Source organism: Poeciliopsis prolifica, unplaced genomic scaffold, assembly GCF_027474105.1.
Source record: "Poeciliopsis prolifica strain line A6 unplaced genomic scaffold, Auburn_PproV2 SCAFFOLD008, whole genome shotgun sequence".
Lineage (NCBI taxonomy): Eukaryota > Metazoa > Chordata > Actinopteri > Cyprinodontiformes > Poeciliidae > Poeciliopsis > Poeciliopsis prolifica.
In genome coordinates this window covers 2,634,441-2,652,834 of record NW_026562383.1, presented here as the reverse complement: position 1 = coordinate 2,652,834, position 18,394 = coordinate 2,634,441, and the positions used below count along the sequence as shown (strand labels likewise).

General features: G+C 39.3%; 2 protein-coding genes across 3 annotated transcripts; both read right to left on the bottom strand.

Moving 5' to 3' along the window:
• Window positions 1–216: 216 nt before the first annotated feature.
• Window positions 217–3,576, bottom strand: LOC129361835 (uncharacterized). The gene is made up of 2 exons (XM_055032984.1): window positions 375–3,576; window positions 217–302 (listed from the first exon to the last, which is right to left on the bottom strand). The coding sequence occupies exons 1-2, from the start codon at window positions 3,543–3,545 to the stop codon at window positions 264–266; spliced, it is 3,210 nt and encodes a 1,069-aa protein (XP_054888959.1). The 5' UTR covers window positions 3,546–3,576; the 3' UTR covers window positions 217–263.
• Window positions 3,577–7,507: 3,931 nt separating this feature from the next.
• Window positions 7,508–11,511, bottom strand: LOC129362250 (profilin-2-like). 2 transcript variants are annotated; one of them, XM_055033687.1, is made up of 3 exons: window positions 11,155–11,511; window positions 9,896–10,088; window positions 7,508–8,220 (listed from the first exon to the last, which is right to left on the bottom strand). In XM_055033687.1, the coding sequence occupies exons 1-3, from the start codon at window positions 11,281–11,283 to the stop codon at window positions 8,123–8,125; spliced, it is 420 nt and encodes a 139-aa protein (XP_054889662.1). In that variant the 5' UTR covers window positions 11,284–11,511; the 3' UTR covers window positions 7,508–8,122. The 2 variants fall into 2 exon arrangements, with proteins under 2 accessions (XP_054889662.1, XP_054889663.1); XM_055033688.1 differs by having other exon boundaries at window positions 7,508–7,881; window positions 11,155–11,506.
• Window positions 11,512–18,394: the final 6,883 nt, after the last annotated feature.

Here is an 18,394-nt window from a genome sequence, read left to right as displayed (position 1 = left end):
GAAGGCGAAGACACTTAATTTGAATGTTTAAATGAAAATAAATGTTCATAATTTGCATAGTCTTTGAACAAAAATTAAAACCAGCAATACCCTCTTGGTCTTCAATTTAGTATAATGCCAGTTTAGAATATTTACCAAACATTAAATGTTAGTTTATGTGGGAGCTGTGTAGTTTGACAATATTTCCCCAAATATTAAAAACAAAGACATGAGTAGTTTTTTTGTTTTTGTTTTTTTTTTTTATGAAAAAACTCATTTCCTATTTAAATTCCTTTTATCCATCTGAAGAGGTTTGTTCTTTTCTGCAAGAATCAGGGAAAGACGTTATTTCAACAAAATCATATGAAAGACTCATTCAAAAATTAAGCACATACCTGTTGGTCCATCGTATCACTCTTCACTTCTGTCTTTTCTGGAACATTGGCTAGAAACAATTGGCTGAAATCTGAAGGTGTTTGGGACTTCCAGAGGTCAAGTGATTTCAGAACGTTAGGCTTTAATTTGTCAGCACTGAAAGATTGTTCATGGTGAAAATTCACTGTATTTGGGTCAGACGTGGTAAACAAACCTGATGAGTCACCATCCCTCTGCAAATAGTTGCTACTAAGTGAATGACTAGATGCTCCTTTACCCAACCGCTTTAATTTTTGTCGTTTTTCCTGCAAAGACTTTAATGCTTGCAGATGAGAATTTTGTCTTAGTTTTAGGGCTTTTGAGTTTGCACCATAATTCAACTCTCCAAAACGTTTGGGCTCCTTTCCTGGTGGGCCACGCTGTAGGAGGACATAACTTCGTGGTTCTGAATACAAATTTTGAGTTTTGTGTTCTTTGGTTGAATTATTTGACCCCGTCTCAGATGGCTGTTCTTGAATACCATTAAGGCCCACAGAGCTATTTGACTCAGGAGAATCTCCAGGCATAGAGTAAGGAGAGAAAAACCTGTCAATTGCACGTTTAAAGTTGTGATGTGTTGAACTTTTATAATTAGATTTGTGCAATGACCGCTGCGCAACAGCAGGTTTATTTTGTAACTCTCCTACATGTAGAGCATGTTGGCCAAGATAAAGCATAAAATTTGGCCTAGAATGGATAGTTTGTTCAGGAAATTGGATGGTAAAAGGTTCATATTGCACAACTGACTTCACTTGTTCACCGTCAGGCATCCGCAGTTGAGACGGGTCATTGGGAGATTCAGATTTTCCTTGTTCCAAGTGTGGCAGTACCATGTTTTGTGCTCCATGTAACATGTAATTTGGAAATTTTGTTCCAAAATAAGAAACTGGCTCTTCATTTGCAATCGTGGAAAGACTTCTCCTGGGTAGTGCAACAATGCCATCTGGTGGTTGGAGAAAGTATTCATATGCATCAGAAGTTTGAGGTGCCCAAGGAGAAGTTTGTGCTGAAGCACTAGCGCTTCCAGCTTGCAGAACTGGTGCAGAAAGTTTTTGTGGAATTTCAGCAGTTTCCAAGCCTTGGCTAAAGATAGGATGAGACACTGGCAAGAAACTTGTGTACAACTGAGGTTCAGCTTTACTATCACCTGGGATACAACTGTAAAAATGATGATGCAAAACTATTTGTAGACAGCAATTGGATAATACAGAAGGACAATATTGAGGACAGTAAACAGGGTTACCTTGTTTTGATGGGGGAGATTCCATTTTTTGCTCACTTGACAAAACGGCAAACACATCAGACTGTTGCATACCATGAGGTTGCTGTGGGTAATAAAACATGTTGAAGGGGTTTTTAAACTGGCCTTGAAGAGGGTTTGCAACAGGAGGTTGTGAATAATGGAAATGGTTCACCAGGGAAGCACTTTCACTCATTTCCACAGCTGGTGGTTTAGACTGCAGACAGGGTCCATGTCCCAGAGCAGTGTTAGTTGGAATTTTTGCCAGCTGATTTCCAGGCAACAGCTGAGAATAAAAGCACCTTTGCTTTTGTTGTCCTTGGTCCTTATGATATTCAGCTGTAGATCTTGAAGTTGGCTTTGATTGGGTCAGGGTACTTGGGTGATAAGAGTAGAATGGCTGGTTTAGCTGGCCCCAAGGAGGCTGTGACTGCTGGGTTTGAGAAACTGCTGTGGGCACTGAAGGTGGCTCTGGTTTGGGGTAGATGTCAGAGAACTGATCATAAACTTTGTTCCGAGATGCTGCAGGCTGTGGGGCTTGAGTAACAGCAGGTTTCTGAGCCACCTGTGGAGGGGTATAGAAGTAGAAAAATGGTCGGTACACTTGGGCTTTCGGAGTTGCCAATTGTGGTGGCTTAGTTGCAGGTTTCTGGGTTGGCTTTGGTTGAGAATAGAAATGGAATGGAGATGGGTATGCTTGGGGTTGAGAAGTTACAGATTGTGGTGGTCGAGTTACATCAAGTTTCTGAAGTGGCTTTGGTTGGTCAAAGTAAGGAAAGAACCGTGGGTGTACTTGTGCTTGGGGAGTTGCCATTTGTGATGGTTGAGTTGCTGGTTTCTGGGTTGGTTTTGGGTGGGGATAGAAGAGAAAGTATGGCGAGTATACTGGAGTTTGAGGAGTTGCTGATTGTGGCGGTTGGGTTGCAGGCTTGTGGGTTGGTTTTGGGTAGGAATAGAAGGGAAAGTATGGTGAGTATACATGGGCTTCAGGAGTCATCGATTGTGGTGGCTCAGTTACAGCAGGTTTCTGAGTTTGCTGTGGGTATACTTGGGCTTGAGGAGTCACAGGTTGAGAGGGCTCATTATCTCCAGAGAGTTTTTGAGGGGTCTGAAAATAGAAGGGATATAAAGCCTGGTATAGATTGCCTTTGGGAGTTTCTTGTGCAACATCAGCAGGCTTTGAGGATTGTTTCTGCTGGTGGCAGAACAAGTAAAATGAGTAATAGACTTGACCTTGAGGTGTTTTTGAATGTTTCAGCTGGGTCCTGTGCAAGGCACACAAGAGGTTGAATGGCTCATATACCTGACCCTTTACAGTGTCAGAGTATGGTGGCTGGGAAACATCTGGAGGTTTTAAGGCTGCCTCCATCTGGATGCACACAAGCTGAAATAGCTGGTGCACCTCACTTTTAAACATTTCAGGCCATGATAGCTGAGAAAGTACAGATGGTTTTGTGTCCAACATCTTTTGAGAACAAAATAAATGGGAGGGCATGTGTTCACCTTGACCTTTCTGAGACATTGTAGGATACAATGGCCCAGGTTTCTCAAGTAATCTTTGGAGATACAGTGGATAAGAATTTGAGAGCAGGGATAAAGCTTCTGTATAAGTTGAAGGGAATACTTGTTCTGGAATCTGCAGGTTGCTGGCAGGTGGCTTCTGGGGAATATGGGGAGGTTTGGTCACAGGTTGCATCATTCGTGGCCTTGCAGTAAAAGGCAAGTGGGGATGCAACATCTGAGGGTAAAGATGATCTGCAGATGACGTAACTTTGAATTTTGAACGTGTAGTGGTCTGTGGCTGTTTAGTAGTAGTGAGGTCTGGCTTTAGAAGGTAAGCAGAAGAAAAACCTGGAAAATGAGAATATGGAAGCTGCCCCAGATTTGAACCCCGATTTGGTTTGCTTGGCATCTTCTCATTTTGAGAAAAAGGAGGAAGTGTTAAAGATGGGTATGGTGTGGGAAATTGATACATCCATTTGCCTGGCATGTCACTTTCCTGCACAGAACCTCTTCCTTGGCTTTCTGTCCATTTGAGTTGAGCTGCCAACAGTGACGGACATGAAACCTTGGTTTCTACATCTCCAACCAACTCAAGGGAGTGCATTCCATCCTGCAAAAACAAATGTCACCATTACTAAAATTCACCTCCTTAGAAGAATAATCTGTGTTTTAAAATTTACCTTCTCTACCAGGCAAGGTGCATAACGCACAGATATAACAACACCTTCTGGATGTTCAACTATACCAAATACACAACGTTGTGCAGCTCTCAATAGGGACTCCCAGTTTCCATTTACTAGAGGAGATGAAAAAAGTCAAGTTAATTTAATAAACCAGGGTCCACACCAATTTAGGAGTTCTATGCCACACTGACACCAGTGTCAATAGAGAAAGTTTACTGCAAATCATTCTGTTTCACAAAAAAATAGCTGTTTTTATTGCATGCAGTCAATTTTTAGATTATTTTAAAAGTGATAAGTTGATATCATTGGCTTAAGGCTAAAAATTAAACAGGGTAAACTGTAGTACTAACCTGAAGCTCAATGTATACACTTGCACAAGAGATTCCTGGTGTTCACAGCTTGGCAATATTCCAATAAAATTTGTGACTCCCGTCACAGGGATTCTTTAAATGGAAAGTTCTAAATTTGCAGCTAATTTCTGATGATGGTACAACACTATCTGCAAGTTACCTGGAGAACACCACAGCTAACAAATACTTACCGTTTACTTTGATTTTTGAAGCAGATGTGATCCACTCAGTTTTCACAACCATGCCCTCAGCATGACAAGTGACCATTGGAGGGTTTTGTGACACATGTCCCATTAAAGGACATGTCATTCTGACGGGTAGGCCCCACCACAGCAACGGGAGCACATAGTCATTCTCCTGCAATCAGAATTTGATTGCGTGATAACAGCACAGATAAATCAGATGTGTAGACCATCCATAATGGGAAACCCACCTGAATAACGACAAAGCAGCCATCAAAGGGTGCAACCAAGACCAGATCTTTCTGAGTTGACTTAATGGTGTAACCACAGCTTGAGGGCAACTTTGTCAGAGACAGAGGAGACAAGTGACCTGAAAAGGACAAGACGGAGATTTCTTGAAATATCATAGCTCCCATCTGTCCCGTTTATGTTTCATACTAGGAACAGCTGTGCAGAAGAGTGTTTTTATATATAAATTTTATATTTAAATAAAAGCATACCGCGGTCCACAAGGATGAGAGATTCAGGGGCAGAGGCATCATCGTGAACAAGAAGCTTCATAGACTCTGGCGTGCACTCAACCTTTGATTCCATTTTTAGCAAGTTTTCCATTGCCATTTTTTGCCAGTCACTCTTTTCCATTAGTTGACTGGTCTCCCAGCCTTTTGAAATAAAGCATAGTTAAATGAAATGAAGTATATGTACTACAATAATTTTTTTTTTCTTTTAAGAAGTGAAATGTTTTAAATTCTGCAACACCTACCCATGTCAGCTTGGTAGTCGGCTTCATCCAGCGATGCCTCTGTGGAGTTGGTTTCATTGAGTTTGGAATCTGTCAGGGAGCTCTGTCCAATTAAGAGTCTTCCATGATGCAGATGACTTCTTTCAGGTTGCTTTTGGGTGTGCACTGCAGTTCCTCTAGATTCATCTAATGCCCTAAGCCTCACCAGTTTTGCACCATTGCATAGTGACATTAGAAAGACAAGAAGTCCTAAATGTGCTAAAATTTCACCTCCCCTGCTTTCTCTAAACGCCATTGAAGGGAAGGAAAAATAGACGGCGCTGCACACAGGCAAATGGCCTCAGCAGTGCCCCACGTAAGCTGCCCCCTGTAGCTGGTTAGTATGTTTAAACCAGAGCACACAGCCTTGGTCCTAGTTATGGTCTGGTCAACACCTGAATACAGCAGGTGTTGACAATTGTGCTAATTAGCTCATGGACCAGTAGTGATTGCTGCATGAGACAAGATGAAAGCAAAAATTGGTACTCAGCCTATCCAGCAGCCAAATGTTTTGAACTTCAAAATAAAATGTTTTAATTAACCCATCTTCCCATAAGGCATATGATCTTCCTTCTAACAGGGTGTCCAATGAGATGATATTGGTGTCCATAATCTTAACATAATGGATGAGAAAAGTATGGAATATATTCCAATAGCCCTCTTATCTTCTTAGGTTTTAACAGGTTTCACATCAGCAAGGTTTTGTTAGCTTATTTGCACTCTTTATCTTGTAATATCTCATACAGGGTGAGAAAACCTTGCACAAAAATAAATCATATTGCCCTTTTATCTACAGATTTCAACTTCCAAAATCTCACTTTGAAAAACAATGTATGTGGTCATTCCCAGATCCAAGTTCTGAAGTACTAGTACAGGTTATAAGGTCCTTCAATTTATTGTAGTTCTTTAAGTGTTCAATAACTATTCCTCAGTTTAAAGTTCTCTGAAAACCTTATAAAAAGAAAATTGAGACTTTGAGACTTAAGCTTACACTTTAGCCATCCATATACAATTTGGCACCAGGGTAAAAGAATGGACATCCTGACTCATCTCTGGTTGGATTACCTTTTATTTAATCTGAAGTCATGGCATTTGAAAAAACAAAAATTCTAAAAAGGGAGGAAAAAAAAAAGTTCAACTTAAAAGATGACAAAATATTCCAAACTTTTGCTTTGTTTCAATTCTGTACAGATTCCACAAAGTCTAGATATTACCAATGCCAAAATATCCCTTAAGAAAGTGCCATTTGAAGTTATTTCTTGCTTGGGCAGCAGGTACAAATCCAACTCGTATTAATATCAGATCAGAAATTGAATTTTATGGCACAGAACAGTTATTTTTCAGAAGAAAAAAAATTAAAAAAAAGAGAAACCACAAGACAACTTACAAATGTTCTTATTCCAACCAACATCATTTTCAATGTTTAGTGTACACAGCATTGTTTTTAATATATTTCTAGGTACCATACTATGACAAGTTGTGAATACACTTTGATGACTAAAGCACAAGGCAAAAAACAATCCCAAGGTGTTGGAGCCCAGCAGCCTCGTTGTACAGTCTAAATGCATTCACACTGTAGTAAAAATGACATTGCCTTTGTAGTAATCAATGCACATTAAAGTTAGCAAGAAGTCAGTTAGTGAGGAAACATTTTAGTGTTGAAGTCTAAAGAAGCGGTTACATGTTTTACAGTCATCTGAAGTCATCTCGGTGGTTTCCTGGCAGCCAACAATTGCCTCCAATAAGCTAAAGTACCTCTCTTATGGAAGTTGGTCCACATGGGAGGGCGAGCTCACAAAGGTGTAGTGTTTTTATTTTTACAGCAAAAAATGTACAAATGGCAGGAGAGAATGGGCCCCATCTCAACTGCCAAGAGATGAAATGTCCACTGAGACTCCAAGTTGGGATCAAAAATGATAAATGGGTGTAATGCTAACCTTACGTCACACTCAAAAACAGCCCAACGCCACATCAGTTACTTTAAGACCACATTAAGGTACAATAGCAAAACAAAATTCAGGTAATGGACGGTAAAAGAAAAGAAACAAAAGGTGGCCAATTAGGGGAAATCCTTTAAAAAAAAACACAAAAAAAAACAATAGGACATTAATAGAAAGGCATGACATATGGTTTGGCTGAAACACTGTGGAAGGACATGAGGAACAGGGCTAGGTTTGTTGTGATGAAGCGCATACATGCCACTTTCATAATGCCTGCATGCTGAATATTGGAAAACATTTTTTAGAGGCATCTTTTTAATAATGCTCAACAAAAAGGTAGATGTATATTGATGTGTACAGAGAAAACAAGTCAGTTTACGTTAGGAGTCCAAATTTATTTTACACTTTTAAGTATGTACTTTAGCTTTTTCTTTTCTTTTCTTCTTTTCTTTTCTTTTTAAACATGTTTGGTTGATAAACATCTCAATAAACATGCCATAACAGTAGTGTCAAAATTATGATAAGCAATGTTAAGGGGAGGGCAACAAAAAAAAAAAAAGTGGATGAGGGAGTTTAGCCAACAAAAGACTGTGTATAAAAGGAGACTGGGTAGGAAGTAACACTGTTTGCCACCTAAATCCTGGAAGTAGTGTCAACAATACGGTGAGTGGGAGTGAGCTGCTAAGTTGACCAATGGGGTGGCGAGGTTGCTTAGTATCCAGACTTCCTCAGGTACTCAGCCATTGCATGTGCTTTCTTGTTAAGATTTCCACCATGGACCGCCTCCTTTCCCATGACTAAAACCAATACTGGAGCACAAGGGGGAAAAATATATAAATAAAAAATAGACAAATGAACAAAACAGAAGAGCCCCGCCCCCCCCATACAGGGTGAAGGGGTGAGAACAAAGGTGACACAGTATCTTATCACTCTTCACTGCTATTAAATGTTTCCAAAACATTTGACTGCTTGCAGGAGAAAATCTTAACAGCAATTTTTTTTTCTCTTCTTTTTTGTCCCTCAACTTGGATCTACGTGAGCTTCAAAGCATTAAAAGCCCGAATCTCTCAAGTATTTTGCCATTGAGTAAGCCTTCTTATTCAAGCCGCCTCCATGGACGCCTTCTTTGCCCATTACAAGAACCAAAACTGAAAGAGAAAAGATGGAAAGGAAAAAAAAAAGGATAGTTAAGAAAAGTAAAAGAAAAAAGGTAAAGAAAAGACGTTGCAGATAAGAAATAGAAATGTGCACCACTTGGAATTTATAGATTCCTGTAGCATCTTGTAGCAGCTAGTGATCATGCTGCATTTCCATTTACTGTAGAAATGCTAATTGAAATTAAGAATCTTGTACTTTACATTGTAGAAACCCTGGTAACTTCTATATTTACCCAAATAAAATGCAGCTACAGAGCTTATTTGTACTGTCTGATGGTAAGAAATTATGTTTGAATAAACCACAAAGTGCTGACACACCATGCTTGAAATATCCCAAGAGGTGCAACATTTAATTAATGATCATTTAACAAAACATCATGCACTAGAGTCAGGAGAAAGGAAAGCAAAAAGTTAGTTTCTTTCTAATTCTGCTAACTAGAGGCAAACTCATGTGGCAAATTTCTCTGCTAACCAATAAACACAAGACTTCTCATCATACTGCAAGAAAGTTTGCAGCCATTTTAAAATCAATTCTGCTTTGCTTTCATGTAAATTAAGCCTTTCAAGGCTTTCAGCTTATCTAAATGCATCTAAAACATGAGAGACTAAGTCATTATTTAAAGACCCTTTTAACACCCTATACTCCTCCCAATTTGAATGTGGAACTAATTAAATATTTTTTGAAGAATTTTAAAATTTGGCTCAGACTTTATTAATTTGTATGAACATAATCAATTAGTTCTTAAAAACTGATTGTGACATACCTGAAATTAGAAAAAGGGGTCAGGATGCTTGTCAGTTACTTCTTCAAAAAATCCAATTTAAGGAAAAACCTTAGAAATAAAGTTTTATACTAAATGAAGGTTGTGAAGGTCATCTTCTGCAGACAAGATGCAAACTGCTTATGAAACCTCGCTTCAGAATTGGACTCAAGTACAATTTCATTGGACTTCAGTCTGGATTATGATGGTTGGACTTTGAGAATGTGAGAAGACCACCTAAAACCCTGTTTGCCATCAGAGCATTTTAGGTTAGTTTTATTAAAGATGGTCAGGAAGGGTCATTGTTGCAGACCACAGCCTTCAGAGTCCTCTATATATATATATATATATAAAAAAAAAAAACCATTACTTTGTATGTAAAGAACCTACCAAAACCCCAATATTGGGGTGTGCTACGATGTTTTTTAAGACTGCAGTCAATTAAAAGTGGCCCGTTCCTTAACCTCTTAACAACTTGGGTTAGACAAAGGTAAGCTACAGGTCAGATATTAACTCCTGGGTTTCCTCATACCTTAAAAACCTTAAGAGGTTTTTTCCAAGTATTTCCCCCTCAAATATGCCATTTAAGAACTACTGCTGTTGTGCCTGAGGACTAATTAGATGCAACAATAAATCTCGACAATGAGATTAAGAATTCAAAATGAAGTGTTTTAAATGGTTACATAAAAAGAAAACTATTGTTTTAATCCTCATGCTAAATGCTGACAAATTTCACAAAATTAGCCTTTTGATCACTAAGGTGCATTTCCTTTGTTATATATACTGTCCCTATTATGTTAATTAAAAAATTTGGGATGTTAAATCTTGTGGCTTTCTGAAGTATTTAAGTATAAATAAATAAATTCCCATTTCTGGAACCCCACCACATATAAGTTTAATTTTACCTTTTCCAGCTCTGCCTACAGAAATGTTATATGTAGGTTCTCCTCCCTGGCTCTTTGTCCGGATGTCCATCGTCCAGTCGCCATCATCCTGGAGGCTGTCTCTAAGGACAGAACACTTCTTTGAGCCCAGGGTGAGACCATTTGTGTAAAACGACTCCCTGTCCTTTCCGACAAGGACGTCAATTTCCTGAGACTGAAAGACAAAACACACACACAAAAGAAAACAAAAAAACAATTGGATTGAAAAATGTGCAGCTTCTTTGATAGAGGTAGCCGTTTTACTTGATGCAGAAAGTTACAAAATTATTATGTCTATAAGGCTGGGAAGTGAATCAAACCTCAAGCTATTGTTTAGGCAAGCACTTTGGAAGCACTTGGTTTAAATCTTTTCAATGTATCCATTTAATGTGGCGAGGGTTGGGTCTGGCTACCTGAAAGGTGCATCTCTGAAATAGATGCAGTTTTAATTTTGCATTGATTTTGTTGGAGTGTCATGCATTGCTGCACCTGTAAATGCAGCACAAGCACCATTTGTTAAAATGAGACTCTAATCCATCCATAGTTGATAGATTGATTAATTAAACTCAATGTAATGACAGAATATCATTTAAAAATTGTTAATGATGCTCTTCATATAAATATATATATTTATTCTTTTTTTATTTTTTTTCTCGAGTGTTCTACTGTGTCGCTATGCACCAAGCTCATTACATAAAACGAAAAGGTTCGTTTCCTTTTAGCGAACAATGCAAACAGGTGGCTGGTCTGACTGAACATAAAGGCGTGTACCGTCTGCGCTTTATTAGCCAGATTTTTGAACACCAGGTAGCCGGTAAAGTAGCAGCTTAACTTCAGCTAATCGAAGCAGCTGCGCGCACAAAAGCATGCACGTTCTGCTGCCAGACGCCGTCTGCTAGCTGCTTTTAAATTAGCCTCACGTTCACTGCTGGAGCTCCAAAAATCTTTTAAAACGTTATCCAGCAGCAAATAATTTAAGCTCCGCACACAGTCGTTATTACTGAAGTCTTGTCACAGAAGGTTTAATATGGCAGTGTTTCCCCAGCATGTCTAATATCCAACGCAGGCCCATACAAGTTAGCTTATATGAGCTAGCTCCGAAACGTTAGCTCGGTTCATTTAGAGCCTGCGAGATAACGGTTTTAGCGCTACTGAGCGTCCGCGTGGGGAAGCGCGCGCCAGGAATGGCAACGAGCAGCACCGGTTCTCTCCAATTTTTGGTCTTTTTTTTTATTACTTACCGTGATATTGTTGAATGTACCACCGGCATGCGCTGCCCAAACATATTTGGCGTCTGTACACCCAACAATGGCGCTATCCTGACAGCTGCCATCGGCCATCAGGTTTTCCACGTAGCTTTGCCAAGACATATTCAAGAAACTGACACTATAAATTTATATATAAAAAAAGACTATAGCTTTGCGGGTAATGTTACCAAAAAAGAGACAGAGTCGGGAAGGTGAACGATATCTCCAGGCAAATTTAGAGTCTCCAATCCAACCCACACTTCGACGTTGACCAAAGCGAAGGCTGGGGCAGCAAAGAAAGCCAGGGCAGTGAGGCGGCGGCTGGGTGTAGTCCGTATCAGATCACTCCGCACAATGAGCTCCCTGGCGCTTTTATGGCAGCACGCGGTGGAATAAAGAGGGACTTATCAGCTCAGCCAAGAGTCAGTGCTGCGGGTCAGAGGCGGATGCACATATGCTCATTTTATTCAGTTTCATTATTGTATTTTACAGCAGTATTTTCATGCTGTACGAAAAGGTGACAAAGACCGTCTAGTCAGACGTGCTGTGTGAGGCACTAGTGCTTCAAGACAACTAGAGTCGGGATTTTAAAATTGTTACCGACTTTTTCTTGTTTTTTAGTGAAAATTGCCATCCCGTTCTGTTTTTGCTGACTAGAAAATTTCGACTGATAATGAAAAATATAGCTCCAAAATTTAATTTACATTTTCACTGATAGATTACATTTTTATATAGCTATACATTTTTTTAATATAGCTATAAAAATGTAATCTATTACACCCATTTATATATGCAAACTCTACTTTGTGTGTATTTTTGCTTGGTGACATCATTAGAGGTAAGGGATTCAAGACATTCGTGTTTGTCACAGTTACTACTTCTTACTTTAATCTTGTACCAGCACACAAACCATTTTGTCCCATTTGTGTAAATATATTTCTGCTTCGCCAGGCCTTTCATTTGTACTCTTGATGTTTTGTGTCTGACTTCTCTGACACAAAATGGAGTCATAATGTATTATTTTTCAAAGATTTTGGATTAATTCAACCTGAGGATGTGTCATAATCCCTTTGGAAATTGATTGATTCTTAATTATCCAACTAGCCGTCTACTGTAACAATATATGTGACTAATGACAAATATCTACCACCCTAGGTAGAGTTTATCAGGGGCTATTCTCTTACATTGTACCACCTGTAAACAAACACTTATTTTCTCAAGGGTTTTTCTTTCTGTATGTGCAAGCCTACCATTTTGTCCAAACTAATTTTTCCACAATTTACATTCCTTGTGTGCTTCTGTTTCTCTATTTTTAATGGAAGTCCAAATTAAGCCTAAATAGCCTTATTTGCGCTCTTCTGCCTGAAGAGAATTACATTTTGATTCAAATGTTAAGTAATAGCCATATGGGAGGATTTGGGGCAAAACAGAGACAAATGGGACAAACAATCAGGCACACACACACCCATCCATCCATCCATCCATCCATCCATCCATCCATCCATCCATCTTTAAACACCCTTGTCCCTAGTGGGTTTGGAAGGGGTGCCGGTGCCTATTTCCAGCTGTCGTTTTGGGCGAGAGGCTGGGTCACCCTTGGACAGGTCGCCAGTCTGTCTCAACCAGACACACACTGAGACATAACAGCAGTTAGAACTGCAGAACTATGGCTCAAAGCTGCTGGCTGCCCAGCCATGTTACAGTGAGGCTCAAAGGGTATTTACTGTTTTCTTAGTGATTACTGATGTATTTGTTTCCTTAATTTGGTCCCTTTGAGCTTTTCATAGTCGTGCACCAGTTCTGCAGGAAAAACAGTTAGAGCTTTAAAATGATCTCAATAGATTGCATCAACCAAAACAAGCAATTTTTAAAACAGCACAGTTAAAAATGATTGATCATGGAATCATGATCAATTATGATTTCCACAAACCACTTCCATGTAGTTCATAGATGCCAACATGTGTGCAGCTTTTTCCTAATCAGGTGTTGTGGTAATGCGCCCTCCCTGCCCTGGTCCTTCTGAGTTTTGGCTGCCAGAAATATCGGGTGCTTTGTGTGGTGCAGTTTCCCCTGGTTGGTGCTGGGTCATCTTGCTTTCAGGTGTTGGAGGGAGCATTGGGGTACGGAGGAGTCTGGGTTACAGAGTTGATGATGATGTGGCAGGGTCAGGGAAGATTGGTGCCCTGCATCTCTCCCTGTGCCTCTTTGGCTTGGGGGCTGCTGCTCCTTTCCTTCATTGATGACCATTTGTGGTGTATGGCTGACCTGGGGCATTGCCTGGTGTCTGTTTGGGGATGTTGTGGCCTTCTGGAGTTGAATATAGCTGTCCTTTGATGCCCTCGGGTGCGGTGGTTTGCAGGCCTTCCACCATCCTCGCCACTAACAACTGTGCAAATCCAGTCGACAAGTTTATCCACATACAACCCCTCCGACACAAAGGCAATTATTTCAACACATACATCACCAACTTCTTTTACTCGTAATTTCTCATTGTTTGTGTTGCTGGTCTGCAACAAAGAACAAGAGTGTTTGTCTATGCCTGCAGGGGTTCACACTTTGTGCCAACATTTAAGACATCTTTAAAAACTATCAATGTCACGAATAGCACCACATACAGATGTTTCTCTACTTACTCCCCAGCTGACAGTTGAACAGATTTGTGTCACTGCCTTTGGGCAGTATGGTCAGAACACACAAATCCAAGCAAATTCAATCCAGTCTACCATTTATGTGTCAGAAGCCTCTGGGACCAGTGATTACAGACCCTGGCTAGTCCAGCCCTGAGAGTCTCAATTATTTGATCTAATTGAGATACAGTTGTGGCACTTCCAGACACAACTCCAAAGGTTTAGCATTGAGAGGCTCTCATGCAACTCTGCTAGGATCAAATGTGAAGCAATGATGTTATAAATTATTATTTTTTTCAGCAACAACAAGACACCCAACCAGTAATAGCTGACATGGGCCATTTGGGTAGTTGTCCAAGTTGGCAATTAGAAAGTAGGATCTGTGGAGGTACGTTTCTGTGCAGGTTGAAATGTGCAATTATTTGTTTTTCTGAGCAGGGTAAGTTGGAGAGCAGACCGGTGACGACTGAAGATGATCACACGGATGAAGACGACCATGAAACACAGAGGTCCAGAATAAGCAGCCAGTGAGGTGCCTAGAGTGAGGCACCTCATTGTCAAGGAGCAAAGAAGGCATTTAATCCTCTCCCGGCAGATGTTGCAGATTTGCAGATTTGCAACAGCTCAGTGCTACTCAGCTAGTCTTTGCAAGTAATTTGAGCCTGAGAGGGTAAAAAAAAAAACAATAAACTCTCTGGAAGTTACACTCAGGAGTTGGCTTGACTCTATCAGTGACGATTAGGTGTCAGGCACCAATTGGTGGCCTGCCAGCTCACTAAAAACCAAAACCACACAAAACACTGCTTGCCATCAGGTATGTAGCAAGCAGCAGGTGAAAACACAAAAGATTCTAAGAATCACTTTGGTTTTGCATTGTGTAGCAAATGGGGAGTTGTCCCACTAAGAGCTAACTACTGAGAGAAGGGAGATTATGTTATAAGCCTGGTAAAAACCAGCCCCTTGTTCTACACTTTGCTTGTACAGAGGGACTCTACTGTGGACTACTGAGAATCGATTGTTTTGGGAAGTGTGGACTCTGTTTGGGTTTTACATTTTTCTTGACCGTTTGCCCATTGTAATGCACAACGTGCCAGAAATTGCTTGGACTGTAAATAACTATTTCCCACCCACCACCAACAGAAAAGGGATGACAGTTAGTGTTAATGCAATATAGAAAGTCGTCGACATTGTTCACAGTTCAAATACTATAGAAGTATTTGAAATACTTTCTGGGAGAAAGCCCAGACTCAGTTGTGACGTGTCATTAGAAGCAAGCAGGATAGCATAGGAAGGCAATGGACAGGCTTGCTCTATGCTGCAAGGCACTGTATTGAATTCCCTGAATAAAGTTGGGTTAGTTAACACAAATCAGTTTATTTATTTATTTATTTATTGTTAGTTTGCACTGGTCTATTACATAAATATCCAAGAAAATAAATAAAACTTTTAGGGTATAATGTGGAAAAAAGTGGCATAAATACATTTATAAGGCCGTGTAAATCTGACACACCAGCAACAAATTTTGATCAAGAGAAAAGAAGAAGATGTTAGTTACAGCTGACCTGCAGAGGAGCATCAGAGGAGGACAGGTGAATGATTGGAGGCAGAAGTAAGAGAGTTTACTCAACACTGTGTTAAAGTAGTTTTTATTCGTTTTGCTTGGAAAGGAACAAAACGAAAAACAAATTCCCTTTATGGCCAGCAGAGGGAGTGCTGGCTCAAAAATGGACAGAAATAAATCTATCTATCTATCTATCTATCTATCTATCTATCTATCTATCTATCTATCTATCTATCTATCTATCTATCTATCTATCTATCTATCTATCTATCTATCTATCTATCTATCTATCTATCTATCTATCTATCTATCTATCTATCTATCTATCTATCTATCTATCTATCTATCTATCTATCTATCTATCTATCTATATCTATCTATCTATCTATCTATCTATCTATCTATCTATCTATCTATCTATCTATCTATCTATCTATCTCTATCTATCTATCTATCTATCTATCTATCTATCTATCTATCTGTCTATCTATCTGTCTGTCTGTCTACCTTTAATGTCCCCCATTTGTAGATTATTTTCTCTACAGCAAAATATAGGTTTAGTCTATGTTTTGCTGTGTAGACTAAACAAAGAAGCTTTTACTTTTGAGAGCTCTTTAAATCCTCTATACCAGACATGCAGTCTTCTTCTTCTTCTTCTTTTTATTACAATAGGTCTCCCAACCGTCAGGGACCAAGATAAATTATTTTCTCTGTGACTTGAATTTAATTGACTTTTTTTCATGTTAGTTTTATAAAAACAATTCAAAGGGTATTTTCTGCCTCCTCGTTTCCTTGCATGTAGCTTTTCAGTTTTTCAGTATATCCTACAGCAATGAGAGGCCAAGCTGGTGACCAGTGCAGGGAGGAAATACCAGACTGCTGTCTCATTTTCAACTGTGCTGCTCAAAGTTGAAAATGCACCAATGCATTCCCCTCACAATTCAGTTCAAATTCAATGATATTTCATTAATCCCGAAGGAAAATTTTACATTACAAACGTGACTCCATTTTATGGGAAATAAACTGGATTGCCAAGAGGCATGGGGCAGCAATGAGACACTCGACCCAACACTAGTTTTATTTACCTTTGAAATATACGAAGAGAAAGAGAAATCATTGTAAGCAAGCTGAGAAACCAACCAAAGTGGTTCTCCACAGAAAAGTCTGACTAGAACCATAATTTAGACCAAAATAGAAAGAAAAAAAAGTTCCTGTTGCTTAAGGAGAAGCAGGCTTGGGCTGTGGATTCAGCGATACAACCATGAACTGAAAGTAGGGTTTAGTTACAAGCATTTCATTTCTTCAGAATGATGATGATGCAACTTTCAAATGAAGAAAAGTGTGTTAAAACGCCTCCTCAGCGAAGGCACAGCAACAACAGCTTGGATCTCAGCTCGATGGAAACTGATGGCGCAAAGTGATGAGATGCCTGTCCTGCAAATTTCACATGTGAGCTTAGTTTCAGAAGTGAAGCCTCATTAAATAAACCAATTATTTGTCCTCACTGATTCATCCCAGAATTGTTCCTTCTACTTGAACAAGCCAAAAGGCATAAAAACATACACCAGCAACTTCTGTGATTCATTCATATTTTACTACAAAACAAACTTAACTGAACAGCCTTTAAATGTACTGATTCCATATTTTCCCCAAAGGGGTTGTAAATGGCCAAGAAAACATTCCCATCATGAACTGTGCTCCTAACACAGGACAGAATGTCAGGACCCCTGTGTAAACCCTGTGGGGTCTGAATCCTCCACGCTGACCATATTAGTTGTTACACAAGCTCTTGTGAAATGCAGAGACTGAATGCAAATAAAGGGATTAGAATAATAAACCCGCACAAGGTAGTGCCCCTTTAAAAACCCTCCCCTTAGTTTTTATGAGGCTGCTGCAGTGAGCTTCTTTGGAGATGTTCTGGTGGTAAACACCACTGGCATTAACACTGCAGTGTATAGAACTACAGAGCCAGAGTCGATGCCTTCAGGTAACCTCTGATGCAGATAGTAATTTTTATAAATATATTCCAGTCACGAATGCACTGTGCCTCAAAAAAGTATTCATATCTCCTGGCCCACAGACCTTAACGCATTTAGGAAGAAATAAAGCTTTATTTTTTCTAAACAAAAAATCTATTTAATGAGCTGTGGAGTCAAATTTCCCACTTGGAGTGTCTCTGAATTTATCCAATGCTGACTTTGAGACCTAATGTGGCAGTTCCTTCAATCAACAATAGTACTGATTAAGGCAATGATGTAGCCATGTTGGAATCTCAACTTCTCCGACTATTCTAAACTAGAACACTGTTAACTAAGATGTAACATCATTCCACCATAAATGTGCATGCCACACTTTTCAGATTTTAAGTTGAACCCAAATATTTCCATACATCAAATAAAAAGACACACTAATTTTTCTCACTGTCTGAAGATAAATCAAACATCTTGGTTTAGATTAGTTAGAATTGCTGAAATGTGCTGAATGGCGACCTGTCCAGGGTGACCTCACCAAAATGTCTCCCCGAAATGTCAGCACCCCTCCTGACCCTGCCAGGGACAAGGGTGTAAGAAAATGGATGGTTGGATGGATGGATGGATGGATGGATGGATGGATGGATGGATGGATGAAACTAATCTAAAGTAAGAGAAGAAGGGTCTGATTTAACTTTAACTTTAACTCAGTAACAAAAAAGTATGTCTTCTTATTAAATATATGTAAATATCTCATTTCAACTGTAACATCTGTAAAAAACAAAAGAAACAAAAAATAAAAATAAGAAATAAAAGGAAATAACGGGGAAAACGATGTGCGGCATGTTGTGTGGGTCTATTACAGAAAATATGAACACGGTATTATGATGTTTGTGTCAGAATGTGAAAAAGTTCTGGGTTGTGAATACCTCTGCGTGTCACTGCACAGGAAAACATTCACATATTTTATGCTAATGTATTTATGCATTAGATAGTTACAATAATAGATCTATAAATGCTTCAAATCAGTGCATGTGTAACGTATATTTAAAGTAAAGTAAAGTAAGTACTTGAGA

What these genes read in the sequence shown, in the direction of transcription:
- LOC129361835 (XM_055032984.1), bottom strand. Translation starts at nt 3,545, where the DNA reads ATGCCAAGCAAACCAAATCGGGGTTCAAATCTGGGGCAGCTTCCATAT. An exon ending in GTGATACGATGGACCAACAG is followed by an intron (nt 303 to 374) that starts GTATGTGCTTAA and finishes TGATTCTTGCAG; the next exon opens with AAAAGAACAAACCTCTTCAG.
- LOC129362250 (XM_055033687.1), bottom strand. Translation starts at nt 11,283, where the DNA reads ATGTCTTGGCAAAGCTACGTGGAAAACCTGATGGCCGATGGCAGCTGT. An exon ending in GTACATTCAACAATATCACG is followed by an intron (nt 10,089 to 11,154) that starts GTAAGTAATAAA and finishes TTTGTCTTTCAG; the next exon opens with TCTCAGGAAATTGACGTCCT. An exon ending in TGTAGGCAGAGCTGGAAAAG is followed by an intron (nt 8,221 to 9,895) that starts GTAAAATTAAAC and finishes TTTCTCTTTCAG; the next exon opens with TTTTGGTTCTTGTAATGGGC.